Source organism: Drosophila montana, unplaced genomic scaffold (assembly GCF_035044405.1).
Source record: "Drosophila montana isolate Dmon_TW-CO22-7 unplaced genomic scaffold, ASM3504440v1 contig_3829_1, whole genome shotgun sequence".
NCBI lineage: Eukaryota > Metazoa > Arthropoda > Insecta > Diptera > Drosophilidae > Drosophila > Drosophila montana.
In genome coordinates this window covers 254,269-282,152 of record NW_026998699.1, presented here as the reverse complement: position 1 = coordinate 282,152, position 27,884 = coordinate 254,269, and the positions used below count along the sequence as shown (strand labels likewise).

The 27,884-nt window shown below is 40.2% G+C and overlaps 4 protein-coding genes across 5 annotated transcripts in view; 2 read left to right on the top strand and 2 right to left on the bottom strand.

Annotated features, from left to right (window-relative positions):
- Positions 1–13,572, top strand: part of LOC135437567 (bicaudal D-related protein homolog) — a 28,209-nt gene extending 14,637 nt beyond the window's left edge. For both annotated transcript variants that reach the window (XM_064695546.1, XM_064695548.1), the window contains exons 3-7: positions 10,414–10,710; positions 10,768–10,956; positions 11,252–11,317; positions 11,865–12,045; positions 12,116–13,572. In XM_064695546.1, coding sequence (XP_064551616.1) covers positions 10,414–10,710; positions 10,768–10,956; positions 11,252–11,317; positions 11,865–12,045; positions 12,116–12,792 — 1,410 coding nt within the window. In that variant the 3' untranslated portion in view covers positions 12,793–13,572. The remainder of the gene's footprint in view (positions 1–10,413; positions 10,711–10,767; positions 10,957–11,251; positions 11,318–11,864; positions 12,046–12,115) is intronic.
- Positions 13,573–14,088: 516 nt separating this feature from the next.
- Positions 14,089–15,594, bottom strand: LOC135437492 (probable isocitrate dehydrogenase [NAD] subunit alpha, mitochondrial). The gene has a single exon (XM_064695430.1). The coding sequence runs from the start codon at positions 15,479–15,481 to the stop codon at positions 14,378–14,380; it is 1,104 nt and encodes a 367-aa protein (XP_064551500.1). The 5' UTR covers positions 15,482–15,594; the 3' UTR covers positions 14,089–14,377.
- A 317-nt stretch (positions 15,595–15,911) lies between these two features.
- Capr (Caprin) lies at positions 15,912–21,133 on the top strand. Its single transcript, XM_064695429.1, has 4 exons — positions 15,912–16,401; positions 16,944–17,126; positions 17,191–17,357; positions 17,969–21,133. The coding sequence occupies exons 1-4, from the start codon at positions 16,024–16,026 to the stop codon at positions 20,334–20,336; spliced, it is 3,096 nt and encodes a 1,031-aa protein (XP_064551499.1). The 5' UTR covers positions 15,912–16,023; the 3' UTR covers positions 20,337–21,133.
- A 133-nt stretch (positions 21,134–21,266) lies between these two features.
- On the bottom strand, positions 21,267–22,178 carry LOC135437493 (uncharacterized). Its single transcript, XM_064695431.1, has 3 exons — positions 21,902–22,178; positions 21,699–21,844; positions 21,267–21,632 (listed from the first exon to the last, which is right to left on the bottom strand). The coding sequence occupies exons 1-3, from the start codon at positions 22,050–22,052 to the stop codon at positions 21,474–21,476; spliced, it is 456 nt and encodes a 151-aa protein (XP_064551501.1). The 5' UTR covers positions 22,053–22,178; the 3' UTR covers positions 21,267–21,473.
- Between the last annotated feature and the right edge of the window lie 5,706 nt (positions 22,179–27,884).

The following is a 27,884-nucleotide window of genomic DNA, read 5'->3' as shown; positions in this document are numbered from 1 at the left end:
CATTTTTCCCAGAGAAAGAAATGAAGTGTGATTTATATATGTATATGTATATGTATATCTTTCGAATAATCAATATGTCTATTTCAATTGATAATTTTCTTTATTATTGTGTGTTCGTATAACTTTATCCTTTTTTAACCTTATCTAAATACTTGGTTTAGTGGGGTCTGTTAAAACTTCTTTTTTATATGTTCTGATATGCGAAAAATCTTAAGAAAATGAACAAAAATTCCCCTGTGAATCATCCAAAAACCCATTCAAACACACATATATAATTTCGTTAAAATCTTTCCAGCCGACAAATTATATATATGAAGAGGATAGGGCTAATAATTTCTCTAGCAAAACGTTGAATATATTATTTTACAGTCTATAGCCACTTAACTTTAAGAGATCTCATAGTCCGCTTAGCCTTCCTCATAAATAAATCAATAGACAGACACATTTGGCAGTTGTGTTAAATACAGAAGACAGCTCGTCAGACATTTTGCCAAAGTTGATGATAAAAGACAAACTAAAAGCCACAAATTAATCATGAACAAGAGACATAAAACATATTTTTCCCATGCATAAATTTGTGTCTTCACTCGAACAAAGGAACTTGCAGTTTTTAGGCATTATAAGAAATAATCTGGCCGCAGTTTGTCCGATTTACTGTTGAGTTGAGCTCATCCGGCAAAAGGCGTTACAAGGGTACGGCGGGGGGAGCTGAAGCTTGGACTTAGTCACCTCTTGGCCGTGAAATGTCCGCTCTGTTGGCTCGACTTAATGGTCTGTATACGCATGAGTATTTTGCTTTGTTTTTATGTACAATATACTCAAATATTAATGACAGAAGAAAACAACAAAAGCAGCTGCTACCGCAAGGAAGTCTGCTCGCATGCAAAATATTTATAAATATTATTATAAATAACTGCCGACGTATTTAGAGGTGTGAAAGTGAAACTTGTTCGGGGAGTTTTACTAATCACAAATACAGCTAACATTTTCCTCGTTTTCTGGTTGTGTTGTGCGATAATTGAATAAATAGTTTGTTTTTAGCATATTATTTACACACAATTTGGAACTTTCAAAGATCCCAAATTAAAAATTGAAAATTTTATAATTATTCTGAAATTCTCAACGAAACGTTCGAGTCTCTCTGTTTTTTTTTTCTGTGTATATTTTTACTCCGTTTAAGATTTAGGATTGTCGCATTTTCAAAAATAAATCCATCAATTTAATAAGCTGCACAGTTTTCGACTCGCTTTGCATTGTATAATCAATAATTTTGTTTAAACTGCTGCTTTTCTTGCAAAAGTTCATTTACTTTTTTTCTGCTAACTCTTCATAACACAATGATAATTTTATTTCCATCATGTTTGGCAATTTCTTAAGGAGCGCTCCATTAGTGCGGGCCGCTTAATTAAAAAGCTGTTAAAATTAGAGAAGCTGTAGTTGTTATTTTTTTTATTTATTTATTATGTTTTTTGGTGTTTTGAGAAACACAAAAGAATTGCCGCTGAAAAGCCTCCATTCGGAAGCCACAACGCAGACAATTAAAGACAAAACAACATTTTTTCGTTGTTGTTGTGCAATTTTTAATCACTTGTCGAAAACTTGTGAGAATCATGACTGAAAACTGCCCATGCCTAGGCTTAGACGAGCTAGACGGTCTTCATAAGGTAAAAGACCTTGCAAGTACTAATTCTTATGCTTGTTCGTTTTTATTATGAGATAATTCTATATTCTCAGGCTTTTTAATTGGGTTTCTTTATATCATATTGAAAGTTCCCTTGTCGAAAACTTGAATCTTAATGATTCCAAAATTTCTGTATAATTAATTTGCTTTCTTTGAAAAAATTGTATAAGGATAAATCTTATATTTACAATATACTTATACTTAATGCTTTATTCTCAGGCACTTATTGAAGATACACAAATTTTTATCTTATTAATTTCTTTTACATGTATTGAAATTTCAATTATTGAAAACTAAAGTTTTAAGAATTTCAAAATTTTGGTTTAAATATTATTCAACAAGTCTTATGTTTACGATATACTTCTGTTATTCTTTAATTAAGAGTGAATCTATTTTATATTTTTAGTTTATAGTTTTAGTTTTCTTTCTTAAAATTTCATGAGGATAATATTGATCCAGAAATCATACTATACCTGTGATATATTTATGTATAACAAGTAAGAGGTTCTAGTCGGGAGCTCCCGACTAGGGGATACCCTGAACCCTCTTTTTCCAACAGGCGATAGGTATAAAATGATAGATACTTGATATATATATATACTATTCTAGAAGCTACATGTCAAGTTTGGTGACTCTAGCTCATATTATTTACCGAAATTGACAAAAAAACGGAATTTCGATTTTTATCGATAACTTGGAAACGGGGCAAGTTATCGAGTATCGGAAACAAACTCGATCTGCGCGGGGACTAGGAGGACCTACAGCTAAAATTTCAAGTCTCTAGCTCTTATAGGTACTGAGATTCCTGCGTTCATACATACAAACGGACAGACAGACGGACGGACGGACGGACAGACAGACGGACATGGTTAGATCGACTTGGCTATTGATGCTGATCGAGAATATATACACTTTATGGGGTCGGAGATACTTCCTTCTGCCTGTTACATGCATTTGCACAAATATATTATACCCTGTTTACCCATTTTTAATGGGTTCAGGGTATAAACATTGTTATATAGTAAGATACTGCATTTGCTCGGAGCTGTGCAGCTTAGAGTCCTGGGTTCGACCCCGGTCTGCGTTATTTCTTCTTTTTATTTATTTATTTTTTTCATTTATTTTAAAGTTGCTTGGCTATTTAGTTGAATGTACATTTGTTTTTAAACTGACGTAAATCCAAAAGTTTGATTTAATTCAAAACGATTTTCTTGCAATAATGTTATTATTCTGTTTTATTTTTATTTGTTTATATAAATTTATAAGTATATATACTTATCTTAGAGCTAAAGCTAAATACTCCGTGAATACTAGTTATTGCTGTCAGAGCCTTCAGCTAGGTGATAGTTTGTATTATAAGTAGAAATTAAAGAAGTTGTAAGACTTACTATTAAACACGAGTTTTTCTGAGGTATAAGGTAATTGATTCTAATTTATATTTAACCTCTTATTAAAATAAACGCACAATGCTAATGAGATTATTTTAGGAATTTTATAATTTGACATATATTATCTACATTAGGGTTAGAGATTAAATTGTCGGGTTACCTTCATTGATTATCTTTTCTAATGCTGTTCTATTGTTTTAGCTTGTGGGAGTTATATAGGCTTATATATAGGTATGGCCTATTGTATCTTTATTTATTACTTATTTTTTATAAATTACTTTGGGTAAGAAATTGATTAACACGAATCTAATTATAGTGAGATATTAATAATGGGTATTTATAATCGAGATGGAATCTAAGGCACACATAAAGTCAGAGCACTTGATAAAGCTTCCTGCCATTTGAATTGGAATTGCTTTCACGCAGACACTAACCGAAATAGAATAATACATAAATATAAAATCTCAGGCACCCTGTATAGGTACAACATTTTTATAAGTTCCCGGACTGCTAACTGTAAAAGCATTAAAAGCATTTCATAGTTTCGAGTGCTCTTAAGTTGTTCGTCTTATTTCGAACGCTATTTTTTTTTTTGTTAAACTTGTTTGCCCCGCGGTGTCTTAAGCCGCAACGATGACTAATTGTAGAAGTTGCCTCAAAGGCGCTTCTGCAGCTACCGCGGCAACTGAAGCGACACTTGGCAACAAATTTGTAGTCTAGTGTATTTTTCGCTTTGTTGACTCTGCGAAAGTCGAGCCCACGCACTTGTGTATGTGTGTGTGTGTGTGTGTGTGTGTGTGTAAGATGTGCTGGGAATGTGCTGGAATGTGCCACACTCCGTGCGTTGGGCTACGGGGCTTCGGGGCTGCGGGGCTGCCACGTCTCAGAGCTCGGAGCTGTGCGCATGCGCAGAGGGCGTCACAATTTGCCGTAACTCCTCATATTTATGGCCTAATAATTTTTGGCTCTGCTGCGGGATTCGTAATTAAAGTCACCTTGTTTTGGAACTGCCATCGGTTATTTCACTATTTATTTTCGCTGCATTTGCCACATCGCCACAACGAGCGCTGCAAATTGGCCAGAAGTGCGGCTTGTCGCTGCCTCTTATCACGCATTTCGTTGGTCTGATAAGAGCTCTCTGATTTATTTGAGCGTGTTTCGCTTTTCGCCATGTCGATAAGATAAAAACGTGTATTTCTTATGTTTCTTTTATGATTGCTTTTTTTCCCGAATTTCCAAGTGACTCACTATGGCCGTCTATAGGCTTTTCGGCGGCCAACCAAGCAATTTATCATAATTACCGGCGCGAATTTATTTTCTCTTTTGTTGTTGGTCCGTTAAATTGCGCCATTGAAATTAAAAAATATAGATATCAACAAAGCCTTTGGGCCAGCTTTAATTAACTGTCTCTGCCGCTCTTATTGCACTCTCCATTAAATGTAAGTACCACAAAAATGCCAAAATAAAAATTAGCTTGCTCAATTTTTGTTCATTTTTTTCACAATTTCTTTAACAATGGCAACAGAAAAAAAAAATAAATAAGGGAAAAAATTGTCAATGCCAAAATAAATACGAAACTTCAAAATTAAGTGCAGTGATTGTTGTTTTTTTTTTGTTTTGTGCAAGTTTTAAGCTTTTCTTTTGTGCGGCGTAAATTGAGTAAAATAGGGAAAGGAAATATGTGGGTTAATGTGGTGCAATGCATCTGGAATACACTTGAAATGTGAAATAAAGAGCCTGCTTAACTTTTGACTTAAAGAAAACACAGAGAGAGAGAGAGAGAGAGACAGAGAGAGAGAGAGAGAGAGAGAGAAAGAGAGAGAGAGAACGCGAGTGAATGAGAGACATCTTCAATTTCAGAAGAGTGAAAGCTTGGCCCTCAAACATTCTATCCTTCTGTGATGTATGTGTGAGAGGATGATTAAGTATGTCTTTATTAAATTTATGTATGTCTATAAGTATTCTCTCTTTAGTTTCGCTGTTCTTTATTTGTTGAACGCTTGTCACAGACTGCCTTTTCTTAACAGCAATGCTCAACATAAGTAATTATTTAACATACATGGGTCAACCGCTGCCAGAGTGACCGTGTATACTTCTGTGAATGCGCGCCATTGATAATGTGACGTCACTATTATTCTAAATATGAGATGAAAGCCAGGGCTGCAAACGCAAAAGGAAACGGTTCTATTCCCAGTTTAAATCAACTCCTCGTTGGGTTGGATACGAGAACCCGTGAACCCATATTTTGTTATCTTTTTATGAAACAATTACATTTTTTATTCACATTTGTGCGATATACAGGACATATTACAAGTTCTACATATGCAAGATGTAAGCTACATTCTAACTCGACCCAAAATTGGCATCAACAAAATATTTTTAGATAAATGCAATAGTTTAGTTCAAAGTTATTTTCGTCAACTTTTTGTATTACGAATTAGATTTCCAGGGTCAAAACACATTTGCAGCGTTGACATAAGCCCCCAAAAACGACATTTAAAAAATTCGTTTGACATAGATCTATTGATTTTCATATGCTAATCGGATTTTGGAATATAGGAAAACATCACATCATGTTCAATGAATGCCAATTGATTCAGACAAGACCTATTGATGACTTTTTAAATTGATGTTTTTCTTGTGTTGTAACGCATTTTGCACATTGCGACCAAATTTATTGGCTGCTGACACTGTTTGCTCTGTTTGCAAGGCCGTCCTACAACCCATCCTCTGGGCCCAACTGACCGCCTTCAACAACAACAATAACAATGGCAAGATCAGCTTTTTGTATTGTACTATTATTATGATGGTTATTATTATGGTTGCTGCTTTCGGCATTGCCTTGGCGTAGGCCCAGCGACTGTGGCTGCAACTGGAACTGGAACTGGAACTGGGCAGTCAACTGTAGCAGCCACGCCCACAATGCTGCCCAACAGTCAGTCAAACGGACTGCGGCGGCAACTGCGACGTGACCTTAGCGCAAACTTAAGCAAACTTTGGCAATTACTGGGACAAAAAAAAAGAAAAAAATTAGCATGTCGCATTGTTGTATTATTTTCATGACGACTGCCAAAGTTGAAATCAAGTTTTTGGGGCCATTAAATGCATGCGGTGAGGGTTCATTGCCGATGGCGCATTGTCAATGAGCTTTACTGGGTAACAATTCCTTATGCACTGAATCAACTGACAAACAGGCTGGGAGTGCTCTTGTCGGGTGCCCGACTTGGAGATACCCTTAGCCCAGCGCCAAGCTGCCGTTACAAACAATCTAACTTCATTATATACACAAACAAACAACTGGACGTGCTTCTTCTTTCATTGGCCCCACATTTTGTATGGGAAATACAGTTTTGATGAACTTCGGAGCTTATAGTCCGATCTTTATGAAATGTCAAAGACCCAAAATAGAAGCCTTCGAGTTATGTTGAAAAAACATGTCTTAACATCGATATATATAGAAATCATTAAAATGGTAAAAGATATCGAAATAATCTCTAAATGAACTCTCACATTTTAGGTCTTAAGCTTTTGTAGTTTCCGAGATCCGGCTCGTCGTCCTCAGCGAGAATATACACTTTATGGCCTCCTGCATCCTGCCTTCTGCCTGTTACAAACCGTTGCACAAAACCCTAATACCCCTTTACCCAGTTGTAATCGAATCAGGGTATAATTCAATTGGGTTTTTGGTTCGAGAATTTTGCCTTCCCACAGAGCAGAGTGTTTCTTTTAGATATAGATTATATTTGAAAGTAAGTCAAATCGGTAAAAGAACATGACTTGTTATTAGCTGACGTTTGAATTGTGCATAGATTTTCTCAACTGTGTAGAAACTTGGCCAATTATAATTGTCGCAGTGCTTTCAATAGTTTTGCATTAGTTAAATGGCATCTTTCACAAGACTTCCCGTCAGATAATCAAACAATAGCCATTAATCAGTTCGATGGCAATTAATTTGCTGTTTAAGCATGCTAAAATGGCCAAAAACTTATTAACCGCTTCGTTATGAGCAATTTGCATAATTTGCCATGCCAATAAAATTGCAAATTGCAATTTGCCATTAAGTGTGAAATTTCTGCTGTTTGGTCTGATAATTAAAATCAAATGCAGTTTAATTGCAATGCGAGTGAAAAGTAGGCGGCAAAAATACAAAACACAACAGAAAGTTTTGTGCCCCTGGCTGGCCGCATTGCGCATACGCAACGTTGAACGCTGTGCAACAGACTGCAGCTCATTAATTGGGGAGGGCTGCCCCCAGCAAATATTGTGCATAAGATACGCATAAAAAATGCACCAAGTATTCGGTAAATGTTGTGTAATTAGTTAGAGCAAATTGTTGGTTGAATTTACCTGGCCATTGACTCATGCTATAAAGCTGAGCTCATGCTCTTGAGTCATTGCCGGCTTGCGTTTTCGCAATTTAAAGTTTTCAATGTTTATTAATAGGCCGCTTAGGTAATTGCCAGCATTTGACATTCGAAACTTGTTTGCTAGAAGAGCCAGAAGAGCTGCAAGAGCTCTAAGAGCCCGCCCCTTCTCTCCATTGTGATGGCTTTGTGCACGATCCAAAGTGACTGGCGTGCAATTTAGGTAATTATTTACTGTAATTATCGAATGCAGTTGCCGCTGTCGCTTTCAACACCCAACCAAGTCAGCAAGCTCTTCGTCATTCAGATGATGATCTTATAACGTGACGTTTCATTTTGAAAGCGTGTCAAATAATTAACAATCGATTGCGACTCGTTTATCGTTCCTTTTGGCAAGTACCTGACAACAACTATCGGCTATCACTGTACTAAATATCGATTGCTGCAACTACTCCCAGTTCCACTCCCACTCCCACTACCACGCCCACCTCTAAATCGGGCTGTGGTTTACTCAAGCATTTCTTTTGATTGTTGCGTTTTACCACAACTTTTAAAGAGCATTAGACAACAGCATTTGCATAAATACATACATACTTGTGGCCCCTCACTTGTTGCATGAATGATGACTCAGCCGCAGGGTTGCATTTGTGTCAATTGCATTTAAACATTTCCTGCCAACAGGCGCTGCAAATTGTGCTGCACAAATATTTATAATTTTTCGCAAAACCAAATAAGCACTTCGCACCACAGAAAAGTGGGTCATGTTACGTCGCATTCAAATACACACACGAACGTGTGTGTGTGGCGTCAAAACAAATTACAACTCCCCGTTAGTTGATCATGCAATGCAATTAGCTACGACTATGTACAAGAAATTCCAAAATACGTAATAAAATTAACTCGAAAACAAAACTGGCCAACAACTTGAACAGATTTGCGGCTCATCTTTTATTGCGTATTTTATTTGATTTTTCTTTTAAACAATTTGAACTAACTCTTGCTTTGAATACGTCGTATGTGAACTCATTTCTGTGGCTGCGCTGATGCCAACTTCCGTTGTTGGCTGCCGCACAGTGGGGCCGTGAGCCGAAAAACGTGGGAAAAATGAAAACAAATGATCAATATAAAATTATTAAATTAAATTTCAACTAATATCAAAACAGAAATCGAAAATTGAGTTTGAAGCACCCTGTGAGTATAGCACCCTGTGTAAATATTCCATCAAAAGCTCAAGGAGTTCTCTCTTAAACGCTTTTATGTTTTCACAATGTTTTGTTCCCGTTCACAAGTTAAGAGTTTTGCCCCACTGTGCATCGTCACACAAAGCCCCATCATCAACACATTTCATTGAGCGTGAAATAGAAACAGAGAAAGTATGTACAATAATTTTTAAATTTTTTTTCCTTTATTTTGTTTTTCTCTCTCTCTCTCTCTCTCTATCGCTTTGTTTTGTTTTATTTAGCTGGCAACTGTCTCAGTGCAGTGGTTCGGCCGCTTGCTTGGCAGTTTTTATTTTGTTATTAAAGTTTTCCATTGTCTGACTGCAGTTTTCTTTCTGCTGCAATTGCAATTGTTTAGGCGCGAGCCGAGCGTCGCCCTCTTTGCCAACCCACAACAACAATTGCAGCAATTTTTGTGGTTTTTTCTTTTGTTGTTGTTCTTGTTGTTGTTGTTTTTGGCGGCAACGCGTCGCATTTTATGCAAATTACCGGTAATTTTATTAAAGCTTTTCATTTACTGTTTTGTCGCTCCATTTTATTAGCGACGCAGATTATTTTTGGTTTTCTGCTGATAGTCAAACCGCGTTGACTTCTCATATTTATTGCAGTCTCTTGATTTTCTTGGCGCTACGTGTTCGCAGTGCACTTTCCGCATAAAGTTGGGCGATAAGGCTTTAACATCATTTCTCTTCATAATGGGATCGCAAATAATTATGAATGCACACAATATATGTACATACATATGTATGTATCTGTTTGTGTGTTCTTTTACGCTTATTTTCTATGCCAATTGAAGGTTCAAATATTGATTAAACTTTGCATGCAATTTTCAATGTCGCCGCAAACCTTGATCCAAAAACGCTAAAACCTGCCCTGCCCCCTCTCGCATCAGTTACTTAGCGCACGGCAATTATTATGTAAATTATTATATGAATAATTGAATTTGAAATTGAAAATCGAAAGGTTTCTAGCTCAGTCAGAAGCGGCCTCTCGCCTATCGATAATTATTGCATTATTAGAGATGGGGCCAGGCTCTAGAACTATCGTGTGCATAACGTCTTATCGCCTGAGCACGCCTATCGCCTATCGGAGCAAATCGGCTTTTAAAGTGGATGTCTTGAGCTAATGACCAAATTGCTCATCCGTTTGGTTTTGATGCGCCGCAAAGAAGTGAAAATTCAATTGCATTTTAATTTGAATGATGTGAATTTCGCGGTCGCCTTGTGTCTGACAATGGTGTCAAGAGCCAAGGCGCCATTGTTAGGCGCGAGCTGAAGATTTTCCTGTGCACAGTGGTTCAAAACGAGCTTGCACTTTTGGTAAAATATAAATGGTCTTCTTTCGAAAGCATCTCTGCTAAATGGTCAATTGCCAAACGAGTATGACATCTTTTTTCAATTTATAAATATTTTTCGGACTAGATTCTTCCCACACTAACCAAAAGGCTTGCTATAATTATAATTAACTACTGTTTTAGCCTGGTTTGTAGCTTTTTGCTTGTTGCAAAAAGAAACAAAAAAAATGAAGAGTTGAAAATGCAAATGTTAGCTGTACAATTACCTGTCGGGCTGTGTTAACCTTGCGGTTGCCTTTATTGTTGTTGGTTGGTTTTTTTCATGTGTACGTGCACATTGTTTACTTTACTTACTTTCATTGTCTTTTTGCTGACGAGTCATAGAACAAATAATAAGTTGTGTTTTTTATTTATTTTATCTTTGCCCATGTGCATTTAATTAACTTTCCATTTGGTGCGCTTACAGAAACTTGAACAGGAGAAGCATGTGCTGCGCCAGAAGCTGGCCATAGCGGAGGATGAGAGCGATCAGCGTGTGCTGGAGCTGCAATCAGATCTCAACGAGCTAAAGGACAAGCTGCAGACACAGGATGTGGCCATCAGGCAGGCGGAAAAGGAGAAGACCATACTCATCGACGAGCTGCAGCATCAGAATACACGCCTTACCGAACAGATACAGGATGCGCATGCCACCGAAATGAAGCTCAGCGCACAGATACAGGAGCTCAAGGACCAATATCACTACAGGAACAGCAGTCTACAGGTAACACTAGCACATTAGCTCTTTTATATCCAATCGACTGAACGCATTTTATGGCAGGAGCACGTCAACAGCCTGGAGTCGATTAAAACCGAACTAAACCTCACGACAGGCAAGCGCCAGGAACTGGAGCGTCGTCTGCAGCACGCTCAGGAGGAAAAGGAGAGCCTCACCTCATCGCTGGAGGAAGCATCGGACAGAATTCATATGCTGGAGCGACATGCCCGCGAGCAGGAAACAAAATTAGAGGTGAGCTCAACAAAAAACAACATCAATTTTGCCCGCTATCACGTCGGGTTCATTTTATTTTTTTTCAATTTAACGAAAGCGAAATCGTGATTTACAAATTGTCAGATTATTTATGAACGCTCCAAAGAACAAACTGCGCAGTTTCTCGAGTGCTCAACTTATCTTTCAACGACTTTCTTTTGCTCGACACTTTTTTTTCTTTTCTTTTGCGCCCGAGATAAGCTACAAGTTGTCATCTATAAATAATCATTGCTTTATCTGGCCCAAGTCTTAACTATTTATTCCATCTTTACAGACCACCTTACAGGCATTGGAACGCTCTCAGCGTGAGAATAATGTACTCAGCGAACGTTTGGGCGCGGTAAGTTTCTCTCTGCTCTTGAACTTAACTTACATTTTAATTTACAGCTTAGGCCCAAGCTCCCTGTCAAACTGTCTTTCTCATTTTTGGTAAAGGGGGGACTCCTTCGATCTCATAGTGTATATATTTATTCTCTATCAGTATCCATAGCCGTCTCACAATCGGCCAGATCGCGCTATATCATATAGCTGGTATAGGAATGATCAGTGGATAATTAAATTCTTCTATGAAAAACTTTTCTCTCTCTCAAGATATGGCCACCAAATGTGCCATTTATTAACCCTTTATATATATCTATATCAGACGACTTTACCATATAGATCTATGAGAAGACTCGTTCGAAATTATGAATTTTTATGCAGAAAACGATTCTGTTACTCAAGAGTATATTAATAAGCAAACTCATATCAAATAGAACTTCTATATTATGTGGGAATGGGAACAATCGGCCCTCTTTTTCCGTTTGATCTAGTGGCCATTCCTACTGTTAAAATAGTTACTTTAAAATAGCCCCAAGTAACCCTAAGCTGAATTCGATTTACTGCAGGACGCCAACTCGAGTACGCCCGGCAAGAAGAGCCTGCAGTTCGAAATGGAATGCGATGAGGATGAGGCCAGCTTCACGGAATCGGGCAAGCCCAGTCAAATGTGGGTGGAGGCGCGTTCCGTTTATATACAGCTGAAGTCCCTGGTGGACTCGCTCAAAGTGAGCCATGATGATGACTCAGGTGGGTTGAGTGGATGACACGGAATTGGATCATTCAAATAAGACACAAGCACTACTTTTAATCGAATCAGGTCTCAATTCTGACATATCTCTGGATCTGGAGTCCATGGACAACACGATGTCCAGCACGGAGCGCAATGATAGCGACCATATCGCTATCGAATTCAGGCAGGGTATGCTATCGGCCATGTCCGACGAGCTGACACGTTTGCTGCTCAATTTGGATGCGGGCAACTTTAAGAAAATGCTGGACCAAACGCGCAATCTTGTGCTGGAGCAGGAGGATGAGATCAAGCGAAGCCATCAGCTGATACAGCAACTGGAGGCCAAGGTCACCGTGACCGATGTGGAACTGCAAAATGTGAAGGAAGAGCGAGATCAGGCACGCGGCGATCTGGTTGACAACACCGATCGCGATGAGCTGCTAGCCAAGGCGCAGAAGGAGCGTGATGCGGCCAACGAGCGTCGCACCAAGGCCGAGGTGGAGCTGGCCAAGACCCGCGTCGAGCTAATGCAGGCCAACAGCCAGCTGCTCGAGTCCATTCAGCAGAAGGTCGAGCTGTCCCAGCAGCTGGAGCAATGGCAAATGGACATGCAGGAGCTAATCGATGAGCAAATGCGCTCCAAGCTGATCAACAATCGTCGCAACGCTGCCGCCGAGACGACAACAGCAGTGCCGAGCAGCGCAGCGGCCAATCTCGCCAAGCGTGTGTCCAGCTACAAGCTCTGGAGTTTATTTCAGCGTTAATTGGACAAATTTAACGCCGCGCTGGAAGATCTACGCAACTCTTATATTCTTAATGTAGCCGGGCAGAGCCGCGCTTTCAAATGAGCTATATATTTTTAATATTTATACACAAAAGAGAGCCTAGGCATATAGATATATATATATATAGTTATATATGTATGTATTTGTTGTAATTTGTATGTATATTGAAACGATGCGACCTTCTTCGGTTTTGTAGTGAAATCTTTTTAATTACGCTTTATTAATCTTAAAAACATGTATTAATTGTAATTGTACTCTCGTACCTATGTTTAAACAATATTTCTGTACACAAATTTTCTAAATGATTGCTAAAGCCCCCCCCCCCCCCACGCTCTCTTTTTCTGTTTAGTTAATCTTGTAATTTGTTTAAGATCTAATGCAAAATCAAAAAAAAAAAAATAAGAAACATATCGCCCATATGGTTGAGCGTCTGGCGAATGGCTTGAAGCCTATTCCGGCTCAAAAACTTGTGTTTGCGATAACTGAAATCAAAATGTTATAAACTTATCTCTACTATTGTATTTAAGAGAATTTAACTTTAAGCAAAGCATTTATGTTATAACAAAAAAAAAATATATATATATATATAAATATATATATACGATATGTACGAGGCAGACAAAACGGAATTGTACGCGAGCTTCGCGTTGGACAACTTGCCTTAAATACGGACAATGATACGGAAAGTTTAACATTTTAGATTGTTTAACTAAATAACTTACCAATAAATCTATACAACACAAAATAAAACAAAACAAATCTCAGGCTTTAACCTTTATCAATATGTCTGCATATATAGAGGAAGGTAAAGTATATTTTTTATTAATTTTTTAATCTGTTTTCTCATTATTTACGTCTTTGTAAATGGGCTTTAAACTAATTGAATGAAAATCACAAGATTCTCTTTAAAGAGCAAATTTCTGCACTTGGTTAATTTGAATGCGCGCCTCATTGATACGCTAGTTGCAACTATTGTGTCGCCACCTAGCGGCAGGTAGACTATCGGCAGTAGTTAATATTTGTCAAAATATGGAAATATCGATTACTTGGCGCCAGTATAAGTAAAATATTATCGAAAGCATACCAAATTGAAACCGCAGAGATTAATGTAAAAATAAATGTATTTATCTATTCAGGTACACCATATTGTTCGTCCTGATTGACTGACTGAATGATTGGTGACCAACGCACAGCCCAAACTTTTATTCATCCAAACAGCCTTAAGCTCAATACCTACGCAAAACTTCATTTTCTACATAATGTAAAGATAAAAACTTATACCTAAAGAATACGAAGTTTACTTTACCGTTTACAATTTTCTGATTAATATACTTTTGTTAACTCTGATTGGCATTACAGAGGTCTAATTGGCGATCAAAGCCATATGGGAAGCATTTATTATGCAGTTTCTTTCTGAACGTGCGTCAAATATAGTTGCAAGGCTCTCTGGTTATACTTTTCTATGAGATCGGCTTCACATCTTATGAAATAATTTATACTTTGACCAATTTGAATTTGAAGAGAGCTAACTAAAGTTTTCAACATGTAATTTGGATACATAAAGTTAAGGAAGAGTTTTCTGGGCAACGGCCACGGGTCCAGCTAAAATCTTGGCGCAAATCTCGTTTGTGAACTCGGAGCATTTCGCTTGTCCGCCCAAATCAGCAGTTAGGTGTTGGCCCTCCTTGATGGTTTCGAGGGCGGCGCGCTCAATATTATCGGCGTGCGAGTGGAGGTTTAAGTGGCGCAACATCATGACCGCTGAGAGTAGCAAAGCCGTAGGATTGGCCAGATCCTTACCAGCAAGATTGGGCGCGGTGCCGTGCACTGACTCGAACAAGGCACCATTTAGACCCATATTGGCTGATGGCGTCAGACCAAGACCACCGACCAGACCGGCGCACAAGTCAGACAGAATATCACCGTACAAATTGGGCATGACCAGCACATCGAATGTATCCGGACTCTTCGCCATGCTGAGGCACACCGTATCCAAGTAGCGCTCATCAAACTGAATCTTTGGGTACTCCTGTGCCACGTCACGCACGCAACGAAGGAACAGACCGTCCGACATTCGCATAATGTTCGCCTTATGCACCACGGTCACCTTCTTGCGATTGTTGTTCTGGGCATATTTGAAGGCGTACTTTGCAATGCGGGTGGAGGCCTTCTCGGTGATCAGCTTAATGCTTTGGACAACACCATCCACAACCTCGTGCTCGATGCCAGAGTATTCGCCCTCGGTGTTCTCACGAATGGTGACCACATCGACATCGTCGTAGAGTGTCTTGTATCCAGCCAGGCTGCGGCAGGGACGTACATTGGCATACAAATTGAATTCCTTGCGCAGAGCCAAGTTCAGCGATTGATGTCCCTTGCCCACTGGCGTCATTAATGGACCCTTTAGGCCAATCTTGTTGGCGTTGACCGAATCGATGGCAGCCTGCGGAATGCCGAACTTTCCATCGGGTCTTCGTACCGGCGTCACGTCGACAACATCCCATTCGATGGGCACCTCGGCAGCTGTGAAGATCTTTTGGACGGCTGCAGAGATTTCAGGACCAATTCCATCGCCGGGTATAAGAGTTACCTTTTTGTCGCCACACGAGTACGAGCGGCTAACAGAGGGCCATGCAATGAGAGTGTTCTGCATAAATCTACCAATCATTTCGTAGTTTTGAATTGAAAATCGTCGAGTACTCGCACCACCTATCGGAAAAGTAGCTAATCATTTGTGGCGCATTTGTTAAAGCAAATATATCGTATGAAATGTGATATGTCAGATATGTTTAATGTATCGATATATCATAAAAGCTTATACTTGTTTATACTGTAAACTTTAACAATTGAATGTCACATTCTATTTGTATCAGCATTTTTTTTTAGCTGTATATATAAAATATAAAACTGCGAATCAAAAGATCAAGTACTTATTGGCCTTTTAGAATAATGCAGATCTTTGATAACTGAATACATCGATAGTCAAATGTTTGCAATGGAAACAGCAGCATATATGAGTGAGTTTGACGTATCGTATTTAGGACATAAGCGATATGTAAGTCATCGATATATCGATACACATCTATATATTTTTAGTCATCCCTAAGTTTTTCGAAGAACAAAAAGAACGGCAGGACAAGGCAGCAGTTTCAATTTCATTCCTAATTTATAGTAAAAGTAGTAAGCAACCAGAAGAACACACGGCAAACAATGCCTTCGGCTGCTACCACATTCACCAACACCAACAACAATAGCAAGGAGAAACGCGCCTCGGTCAGCTCCATCGGTGCGAGCAGCAGCGTCGGCGGCGGCGGCGTGGGTGGTGGCGGCTGCAACAATGGCAACGCAAGCAACGGACAGCATAGCAGTAATACCAATCTCGCTGACTGTGCCAAGCCTGTTGTGGCAGCGGGAGCAGCACCCGGCAGCGGAAGTAGCCAAACTGATTTAACCAACAACAATAATGTCAATGCCAAAGTGCTGAAACTGTCGGCTGCCGCTGCGGCCGCAGCCGCCGAGCCGTACAATCCAATGAAGCAAATCCTGGTCACCATTGAGCATAAGATTCGCAATTTGGAGAAGCGCAAGGTAAGTGCATAATTGGTAAAAAATATAATTTGGAAGTTTGGATTTGCACTGCAGGCATTGCCCACCATTTTTTATTTTCGTTCGTCGCCCGCTTTGTTTCGTTTCGTTTTTTTTTTATCGGTCGTGCTGTGTTTTCCCCCTTGTGCTCGCAGATTTTTCGCGACGCCATGTTTGCTATATCACAGTGTTGCCAGACTAATTTTAATTGTTTTGTCCGTTTATGCATGTGAACCGATTGTTTTAAATAAATTGTGCACAAATTTAATATGCAAATTTAGTTTAAATTTAGATTGCCTCCTAAAAGTGTATTTGTGCGCGGATAATTTGCTAAAATGAGACATTTGTTGGGGCCAGTGCTCGATCTGGCAACCCCACTACCATGTGCCCCGACATTTTTTTAACAATTGTTTTCCTATTGGTTCCATTTTGCATTTGGTTGTTTGTTTTTGACATTTCACCATGAAAATATGCGAATATAAGGCGAAACAAATGCTATTTTGTTCAAACCGTGACTCACGTTACACTTTTTGTCATGCACATAGACTAAATTGGAATCGTATCGCGCCATCCAAGCTGGCGGTAAGGAGCTGAGCGCCGACCAAGCAGCGGCCGTGGCTAAATACGATTCGGTTCTGGCAACTCTTGAATTTGCTCGAGACTTTTCCAAGCAAACGCAGTTGATGTTTAAGGAGGCCGAGAAGGAGCAGAAGAAGCAGGCACGCAAGGTAAGCAACAAGAACAAAACGGAAATCCTCTGTAGTCTATTAACATTTAATATTCAATGTGCAGGACAACCAAGCTAAAACTCTGGCGGAGAATGCCAAGATTCGTGATCTCCTGGTCATACAAAACGTTCTCACTTGCTTTAACGATGAGCAGGTGCGTAATGATTTCTTGGCCGGAGACAATGGCGCCTGCAAGCTGGAGATTAGCGATTTGGATGCGCTCGACAAGTTGTAAGTGTTTCAAGAAAAAGATATCTATCAGTTTTGAATACTCAAAAATTAGAATAAGGGATTTTATGACGATAGCTGACCTATTATAATTTTAACCTGAATTCCGTAAGACATAGGAGACAATACAGCCCATAATTGTAAATGTTTTTGAGGACAAATTATAATATTCAAGTCGATAGAGTCCGATAATGTCTGATGTCCGATTTAAGCTATACTTATAAATCTTGGCGTCGGAGAGTCTTGCATATGACCACAGCATCATATTACTGCAGTTTGTAAAAGAGACTTCTTTTATTTATTCAATTATGCTAAACAACAGCTAATTCCTAGGCTCATTTCACTCATTTCACCAATATTTCAGACTTCTATATCACATAGGAGACAATTAGGTTATTGAAAGAAAACACAGTTTTGTCTTAAATACTAAAATAGCAGGGCACGCCCATTTTATTGTATTCTCAATTAACACACAATATGAAATTTTAAAGATGTCTTTAAAAATCTTTGGCTATTGAAGACATACGTTAAGTGTGTGCTTTTTATTTTGTGAAACGTTCAAACTGAGGATAATTACAAACAGATCGTACATTTGATTATGTTTTGTAATATAGCTGCATGGAGGTGCAAACGCGCCGCCCGGAGACTGCGGAGGACATCAGCTTCTTAGCGACCGCTCAAAAGGCAGCCGAGCTCTTTGCCATGACCATCAATGCTCGAGCCAAGCCGTTCGGTGAGATGACTTTCGAGAAACTGCGTGCGCTCTTCCAACAGATTCAGGATAGCGGCTATTTGGACAAGTACTATTTGATTCCTATGACGGATTTGCCTGTGCAGGGCAACTACGCAGACAGCGGCGCTGTTAGTGGCGAGGGCGAGACGCTGCTTAACGATGTGGGTGTCATTGCAGCTGACCAGGAGGCGCTTATATCGGAGCCATCGGCGCATAACTCACTGGAAGAGGGCTTAGACAAGCTGGCCACTGCCGAGGCGGGTACTGCGATGCCTGAACTGCATCAGCCGGAACGTGCCCATCTAATGCTTGAGCCGCAGCATCAACGTGCGCCCGTTGTCGATCAGCAGCAACAGCAGCAGATGCTGGTGCAGCAGCAACAGCAGCAGGCGGGCGTTTATAATGCTGCTCCAGCGACTGCAGCAGCAGGCAACACAACGCCTGTCCACGTGATGTATGCATCTGCGCCGCCACAGGCAGCGCATGTGCCGCCTCCGGCTCAGCATCCGCATCAACTGCTAAGTAGCCCCGTGAATCTCCAGGCTTTGCACGGTGTGCCACAGGCGCAGCCGCCCCAGGCGGGCGTTGCCGCTGCGTCATCGGTGCCTCCACAACAACAACAGCAGCAGCAACAACAACAGCAGCAGCAACAACAACAGCAGCAGCAACAACAACAACCACTACAACAGCAGCAGCAGCAGCCGCCGCAGCAGCACTTTGGCCCCACCACAGTGCGCGCTGTGGAGCATAATTACTTCAAGCAGCCGCCGCTGCAGCCACCGCAGCCAGCTGCAGCTCTACAGGCACCCACACCCCAGCAGCAACAGCAGTTTATGCAGCAGCTGCGCCCGCTGGCCGAGGTGCTGGGCACCGGCAGCTTCCACTTTCTGCAGGACAGCGAATTGGATGCACCGGATGTTTTGCCGCAACAGCAGCAGCAGGCACCACCGCCGCAGCAGTTACCGGTGCAGGGCCTAGTCTTTGAGCAGCAGCAGCAACAGCAGCAGCAGCAAAATCATGTCGATGAACCGCAGACCATTACAACGCTGACCTTTACCAATCAGTCCTTCCCGTCCTTGCAGCAGCCGCCGCCGCAGCCACCACCACCACAGCAGCAGCAGCAACAACAACAACTCTTCTCGCCTGTGCTGATACACGAACAGCAGCGCCAGCAGCAGCAGCCAATGCTAATTATGACACGTTTGCCGCCACAGCAGCAGCAACAACAACAGCTCCAGCAGCCGCCGCCGCAGCAGCAGCAGCAGCCACCACCCCCCCAAAGTATTGGCATGCAGCCGGGCGATGTGACTGCTGTGTTTCCCTATGACGCAACTGTGGTCAGCTATGAGCAGCAACTGCAACAGCAACTAGGACTGAAGCCACAGCAGCAAAAGCAACAGCTGGAGGAACCTCAACCCCAGCAGCATCCGCTGCAGCAACCGCAACCACAACAACCGCAGCAGCCTGTCGGTGATGTGGACGCCAATGAATGGCATGGACGCGGTGGCGTCAATGATACCAATGCAGCGGCCACAGCTGCGTTGACCAATGTTCTCAAGACGCAGTCCTCGGCTCTAGCAGAGCAGACAACGCCTACGTCGACAACCAACAAATGGAGCAGCGAAATGAACGCCATGAGCAGCGCTGCCTCAAATGGCAGCAATAGTAGCAACAGTAACAAGCAGGAGTGGGCCACGCCCCGTGACAACAGCAGCGGCCGTGGTGGCTATGTCAATGAGAACGACAGCGGCAACAACCACTGGAACTCCTCGCAGCAGGACAACGGCAACCCAATGCGTCGCAATTCCGGTAACTATCAGCAGCGGCGCAATGGCGGCGGAGGTGGCGACGATCGTGGACGCAATGGCGGAGGCAACTATCGCACACGACAATATGGCAATTCCTCAGCCCAGCAGAATGGACGCAACAGCGGCGTCTATTTCCGTAACAATGAGTCGACTGGAGGCGGCAGCGGCGGTGGCGGCAACAACTACTATCAAAATGGCGGCGGCGGCGGCGGTGGTGGTGTCTACAATAAGGAGTCACGCTATGACTCCTCAGGCGGCGGTTCCTATCGAGGACAGCGTGGAGGCAATCAGCGCAACGGCAATGGATCCTTTGGGCGGCCGATGGGCGATCGCGGGCGCAACACCGGCGCTGGTGGCCCGGGCAACGGTAGCGGTGGCTACATAAATCAGCGCCAAACACAACAGCAACGCATGCCGCTGGGCTTGGAGAATAAAAACTAAGCAGTTAAAATCGTCTAAAAGCGACGGCGCAGCTGTTTGGCCGTGGCACATGTATTAAATGAAAAGCTCCTCACCTACACTCACACACACACACACAACCACAAAACACACCACACATAACGCATTACGCATCATCGGTACACACACACACACACACACACACACACACTTATGCATACAAGCAGCGTTGCCACGTTGACGTTCAATTTACCGTTAGTCAGCAACGTAAAATGATCCCAAAAAATAGAAACAAAAAGAAAACAAAAAACTGCGCGTTTTTTTTTTTTTTTTTATAAATACAATCAAATGTTTCTATATAATTATGATTTATTTAATTATTAATTAATAAAAACAAAACAACAAGCTAGTTTTTAGAACACTTATAAAAGCAACCACTCAAACTAAACAATACAAGCATACAGGAAAGTTCAAAAACACACACACATGCATAGGGTTTCTAAAACCCAAAAGCAAGAAGAAGAAACAAAAGTAAAATATTAACAAATGCAGAATACAAGTGCATGGGCACTGGACAAACAGCTGCTAATTGAAAGCGAACAGAAAAATTAGGAGAAAGGAGCTTGGAAAAGTACGTACTACTTTTCAAGTTAATAAATTGATGGAAACAGAAAATAATAGTATTTATACGTCTTAGCAATTAAATAACAATTTTGAAACATACAAATTATATTTAATGAATTAATATAATACATTGCGAATGGATGATGAACATTTGAAAGGAAAACGCAACTTATGTAATTTACTATAAACAAATATATTTATAGTTTGTGCTCTTACTACCATTTTTGTTTACAAATGTATTTTGTTTTTCTACAAACCAACAAGCGCGCGTATTTAATAAACATATACATATATTGTATGTAGTCTGTATATTAAACAAACAAAAAATGCAGAAACATTATGCCCCACTTATGTGCATTAAAAATGGAAAACAAAAATTATGTATTTATATGCAAAATAGTGACATTAAACGAAACTTATTTAAGTAACAAACGTTATTTATTAACGAAAAGATGCCATTTTCAATAGAAGTTGATCACATTCTTCCAGATCCGTTAATGCAGCCACGTAGAGGTTTCTTTTTTCATAATTTAGGAAGACCAAATTTTACAATGCCTAGATTTGTTTTTGTTTAGCTGCAGTTCTTTGTCCGACCGACGATTTTCTCGAGTCCGTTGTATCGCAAAGGAACCACAAGCCGGCTAATATAAGAGCTATGCCCACGCCGGATAGCGCAGTCAGGGGTTCCCGGTAAACGGTCGTACCTAGAATGAACTTAAAGAAATGCGGCAATGGATCAAATAATACATGAATTTTATTTAATTAGCCAATCAGACGTACTGATAACACGTAGTTGGAGGCGGCTGTTAAGACAGTCGCTGTCAATGTCTGTTGGGTCATTTGCAAGGCCTTCAGAAAGTAGCGTAAATTGCACACATTACAGCAGAGCATTAAACCAAGCGGCAGCAGCTGGACTAACGCAAATTCTAAACAAGTTGCCAGTAAACATTTATGCATTTCTAAAATGTCTTTGAAATGCTTACCAACATACGCAAAGCCGGCGACCGATTGTATTGCATTTGGCTGCAGCAGGTTCAGAGCATCGAGAAAACTGGGCAACTTTCCAAAGAAGCTGCCGCCGGCAGCGCATGCGCCAGCCAAAAAACTATAGCGGTACTTTCTGAGAGCATTCATCCTACCTTATTTTAAGGTTTATCAGCTGTGGCGTTGCCAACTGCATCAATCAGCTGCTTACTAATTATCAATATCGATTGTACTAATACATCTCATATGTAACAAACCGATTGCACTCTCCTGCTTTCATTCGAATATGTGTTGGAATGAAAGCTTCTTTTTTAGATAATGTCATATTTTCAATCGATATATCGATAATTTATAGTCAAGTTCAATTTTTCAATTGTCTATCACCACTAACCATACAATATATAGATACGTCAAACTACAAAATAATCGAATCAAGAGTATTTGATGCGAGTGAGCCTCATGACTGCTTGCGACCATTTTGTTATGCCAAGAGAGAGTAAGACTGCTAATAGTGGCAGCCGAAGGTTATGATATACATATATATTATAAATATATTATTATATGAGCTACCTTGTTCTTGGACATAATGCTTGTGGGATACGACTTTATTATGAGCTAATATGGTGCTGGAAGCCATTTTATACCCTGCACCCAGTGATATGGGTAAAAAGGCTATAACGTTTTTGTGCAAATGTATGTAACAGGCAGAAGGAAGCATCGCCGACCCCATAAAGAGTTTGTTTCCGATAGTCGATAACTTGCCTCGTTTCCAAGTAATCGATATCGAAATCCTGTTTTTTGAGCAATTTTGGTAAATAATACGAGCGAGATAGAGTCACCAAACTTAACATGTAGCTTCTAGAATAGTATATGTATCAAGTGTCTTTCATTTTATAGCTATCGCCACCACCCCGCTACCACCGCAAAGCTATAAATCATGTTAGTAAGCCAACTTATATTGTCTATCTAATTAAGCCACAATTTAAATGCAATTGTAATTTTGAGAATACACGAATATCTAATAGTACAATAAGATCTACTACTGAAAAGTTCATCAAGTTCGGTTAAGAAATACGAAAGAAAATGCAGCAACCGCAAATTCCAAGAATTTCTGTATACATGTACACACACACATTCATGCGCGTCTGCTTTGAATTCTATCAACAGCATTGCAATTCTGACATGCTATTTTAATTCGTTTTTTTCTCATCAAGACTCAATTTTTGGTGTGGTCAGTTACGAGTTCGAACCCTGCCGAGGAAAAAAATTTTTTGCGTAGAGGCGGCAGCAAGTAATGCGGTCAGTTGCGAGTTCAAGCCCTGCCAAGGGAACTTATTTTTTATTTACATTAATTACTACGCAAACGAGCGCGTAGCGCGAGTTGCATTTGGTGTTGGAATAAGAGGGTTCAGGGTATCCCCTAGTCGGGAGCTCCCGACTAGAACGTCTAACTTGATTATTTTATTTTTCATTGAATTTGGGGCGTATAAGCATTTTGACTGCCTTCAAGGAGTTGTGACCATCCCAATATATGGCGTCACATGCGTGCACCTTATGACCATAGTATCTGCCATTTAAATTGCTAAAAAAAAAAAGGATATACAAATTAATTGCATTTAAATTGCTTTGACAAAGCTGGGGCGATCAATACCACCATCACGTACGCGATGGTTTGCGCAGTTTCCAGAATTCCATGTGTCATTGTCACGATCGTATGTGCTGAATTTATGATCTTTGTGGCGTAGCAAGAATTCATATTTTGCACTGCCCTCAGATTTACCCAAGGTGATCAAGGTGTATTGGTCCTCCTCGCCAGAAATGGCAAATTGATCGTATCTTCTGTATTTGATGACACCATCAAATCCTTCCATATGTATGTAGAGCTCATGAGGCTGGGCGCGCGTCAAGCGATGAATCGTCTCCAGACCCAGGAAGAAGTCTCCATCGAAGGCACCGAAACCGTCACGGTATGTGGTCCAATTCCTGTAGAAATCCTCCTTACCGTTGATTCGCTGCTGGATAACCGTCCAGCCAGGAACTGCTGTCGCACTATTACAAAGTACATCGAATGGTTCTTCTTGATCCGGGTTATACTTATGAATACCCGGAGCATCAGCAAAGTCGGTGCATTCGCCGTAAACGGGCTGATTCGCCGGTTGATTTCGCACAAATGTTGATTTCGTTTTTGAGTTGGGATATTTGTTGTGCCTGTTGATCAATTGACTTCTTTTGTTTCTCCAGCTGCTCTTCATAGTCCTGGATTTTCAAGGCATTGGAATTGAGTTTACTCATTTGCTGTTTTATTGATAAAACGTTGTTCGTTAGCTCTTTGATACTCTGTTTGTAGAATTCGATGACCAAATCATTACGTTGGTTCAGCTTTTCCTGCAGTTGCTTGATTTCCTTGTCTTTGCCTTCAATTTTGTTGTTATTGTTTTCAATTTCCTCCTTCATCTGATGAATATACTTTAACAAAGGTCTCACAGCCTTATAGGTGTGCTCTTCACATTCTTCCTCTGCTATTCTAATTGCCACAGAAGATTAAGAAAAACACGATTATTTACCGCACTTCACGTAAACTTCAATTAAATACCTCATTGGCCTGTGTTTCACCTAGGATGAGCATTAGGCTTAAGTATAGCACATATGGAAACAAAACAGATTTCATTTTGTTTAAACTGCGAATGTGCAACCGACAATCAACACGCACGACAATTGACTGAAATATGTGGATTAATTGAAAGCTCTCTAGCAGCTAAGTAACTGATAAGCGATAAGCTGTGGGTCAAGAGCTCAAAAAAATAAGAGAAAGTAAGAATACCCTCGGCACGCCGAAGATTTAATACCCTTGCCTTATGGTTTTGCTGATATGTGAGAATATTGAAGCTCGTCAATGCTGAGTTTGATGAAAATATTTTGGATAACAGAATATTTGCCATACAATAACCTACTTTTGATCGATCGTTCCTATGTCAGCTATATAATACAGTGGTCCGATGTTGTTGTAGTAAAACTTATAAATGCCAAGTTTTGCTCAGACAAAATTAATTCTAGGTTGACATATAAACGAAAATAATTCCTACACATAACACTCGAAGCTACAAATTAATGCGGGTTGGAACCTAACATATTTTTGGGCAAGTGTAAGAAGCGGCTAAAACAGATTTTTAAACCATATAAAAATAATTAAAAATATATATGTATATGTACAAAAAAAAAAACGCATAATATAAATAAAATAATTTTAAAAGAATATGTTTAAGGTATATTTTATATTTATAAGCAAATATTCAAGATTATATATTCGGTGAGCTGTGTAATTACTCCAGCTGTTACTTGTAAAACAAATACAAAGTGCTTGATGTGACCCATTGAGTAATCTCTATATATAAAACTGTTTGTCCTGACTGACTGACTGACTGACTGATTGGTGATCAACGCACAGCCCAAACCTTAAGAGCTAGGAAGCTGAAATTTTCACTGTAGTTACCTTATGTGATGTAGGTGCACGTTAAGACGGGGTTTCGGGAAATTCCACCCGCAAGTGTGCAAAAATCGCGAAAAACGTTTGTATGTAACTTTTTTGTTTACCATCCGATCGGCCCCAAACTTATTTTCAAAGTTCTTGGTTCAAATTCATTTGAGGGGTGTTTCGCACTTTTCGGAAAACCCATTCCTCCTTGGTGGAAATGGAGGCCACAGATTTGGTGGGTGACGTTTCACGGTCAAATTCATTTCCAGTGATCTATATGAAAAATCATTTGAGACGTGTTTCTCACTTTTCGCAGAATTCAAACTTCTTCGGGGGGAATGCGATTTAAAGATTTTTTGGGCGGCGTTTTAAGTTGTGTCCGATTTGCTTCAAACTTATTTTTAAAGCTCTTTATAAGAACTTAATAAGTACGTATTTCAGCGATTTGGAAAATTCCACCCGCAACAGTGGTAAATTGGCGGAACACGGTTGTATGAAAGTTTTTTGTTTACCATCCGATCGGCCCAAAAATCATTTTCAAAGATCTATGTTCAAATTCATTTGAGGGGTGTTTCACACTTTTTGAAAAATCCATCCCTCCTTGGTGCAAATGGGGGTCGAAGATTTGTTGGATGACGTTTTGTGTTCAAATTTATTTCCAAAGATCTATAAGAAAAATCATTTGAGACGTGTTTCACATTTTTCGCAAAATCTAAACTCCTTCGATGGAAAATGCATTTCCAAGATTTTTTTGGTAAATTTTAAGTTTTGTCCGATTTGCATAAAAGTTGTTTGATTCTCGTCCGATCAGTTTCAAAATCATTTTCAAAGCTTTTTGAAAACATTGATTTTATAACAGACGTGCCACGGGCAAGGCCGGGTTATACCCGCTAGTTGAGTAATAAAGAGACAGAGCTGAAGGCTCACTCCGAGCTTTTTTTACCGTTTTAAAAATCCCGAGAGGTAGATCGGGTTGGTACGCAAAATCCCACTCAAAAATAAAGCTCGTTTACTATAGGAAGCAACAACAAATCACTCGCAAAACAACAACAGTGCGCACGAAAACCCATTTGTTTTTTTCGTCGTCCGTCTTGATCTTCAAAAGTTTCTGCGTGATGATGAGGACATAGGAAACTCAGTGCAAAGAAAAGGGACAATAATGCCACACTCGAATGCGAGCAGGCCACGCCATTTAAATCAAAGGGTTACGCATACGGCGGGTCAACATCATATACCATTGAGTAATAAAGAGAATAGGGCGAATAGAGCAAGAGGTAATAATTTCAGGGCAAGTGTACCGTTCTTTAAAAAATAAGAAAACAATTAAAATAGCAGCACAGAAAACCATACAATCGCAATTGCAATGCTGTTGATAGAATTCAAAGCCGACGCGCATGAATGTGAGTGTGTACATGTATACAGAAATTCTTGGTATTTGCGCTAGCTGCTGCTAACACGTGCGCACATAACTTTTGTGTTTCTTAACCGCTCCTAATGAAATTTTCGACAGTACATCTTATTGTACTATAGAATATTAGTGTATTCTCAAAAAGTCGATTGCATACAAATTGTGGCTTAAATTAGTGGGCAATACAAGTTGGATTATTAACTTGATTTTTAGCTTTGCGGTGGTTGCGGGGAGTTGGCGATAGGTATAAAATGAAAGATACTTGATATACTATTCTAGAAGCTAAATGTCAAGTTTGGTGACTCTAGCTCTTATTATTTACCAAGATTGCTCAAAAAACAAGATTTCGATATCGATTTTTATCGATTACTTGGAAACGGGACAAGTTATCGAATATCGGAAACAAACTCGATCTGCGCGAGCACTAAGAGGACCTTCTGCTAAAATTTCAATTCTCTAGCTCTTATAGGTTCTGAGATCCTTGCGTTCATACACACGGACGGACGGACGGACAGATAGACGGACATGGCTAGATCGACTCGGCTACTGATGCTGATCCAGAATATATATACACTATGGGGTCGGAGATGCTTCCTTCTGCCTGTTACATACATTTGCACAAATACATTATACCCATTTTACACATTTTTAATGGGTTCAGCGTATAAAAAGTTCGATATTCACTAGTTCTACGATACTCCACACGGTTAAGCCATCATCAAACTACTACTAGCAAGAAACCTATGACTTTAATTCAAAAATTAGTTTTTGTGGGGAACAGCTTTGTTTTCCAACAAATAGCCAAATTCGGCAATTGTGGGGTCTAAAAATCTCTTCACATATTTGCAAAATCGTAAACCATTTGTCTGCAAGGGTATTTAGTATGCGTGGTGCCGAAGATAGCAGTTCTTTCTGTTTTTTTTTTTAAATGTTGTCGCGTGCCAAACGAAGGTGGAGTTGCAATTTGAACACTGCAAGGTTTACGCCTGGCCCCTGGCCATGTTACTCAGAATCTTACCGCAGTCTTCCCTCCTACGGCCTTCTAACTCACGACAATAATGAGCTTAACATTAAAGTGATGGCGGCAACAAGCCAAATACAA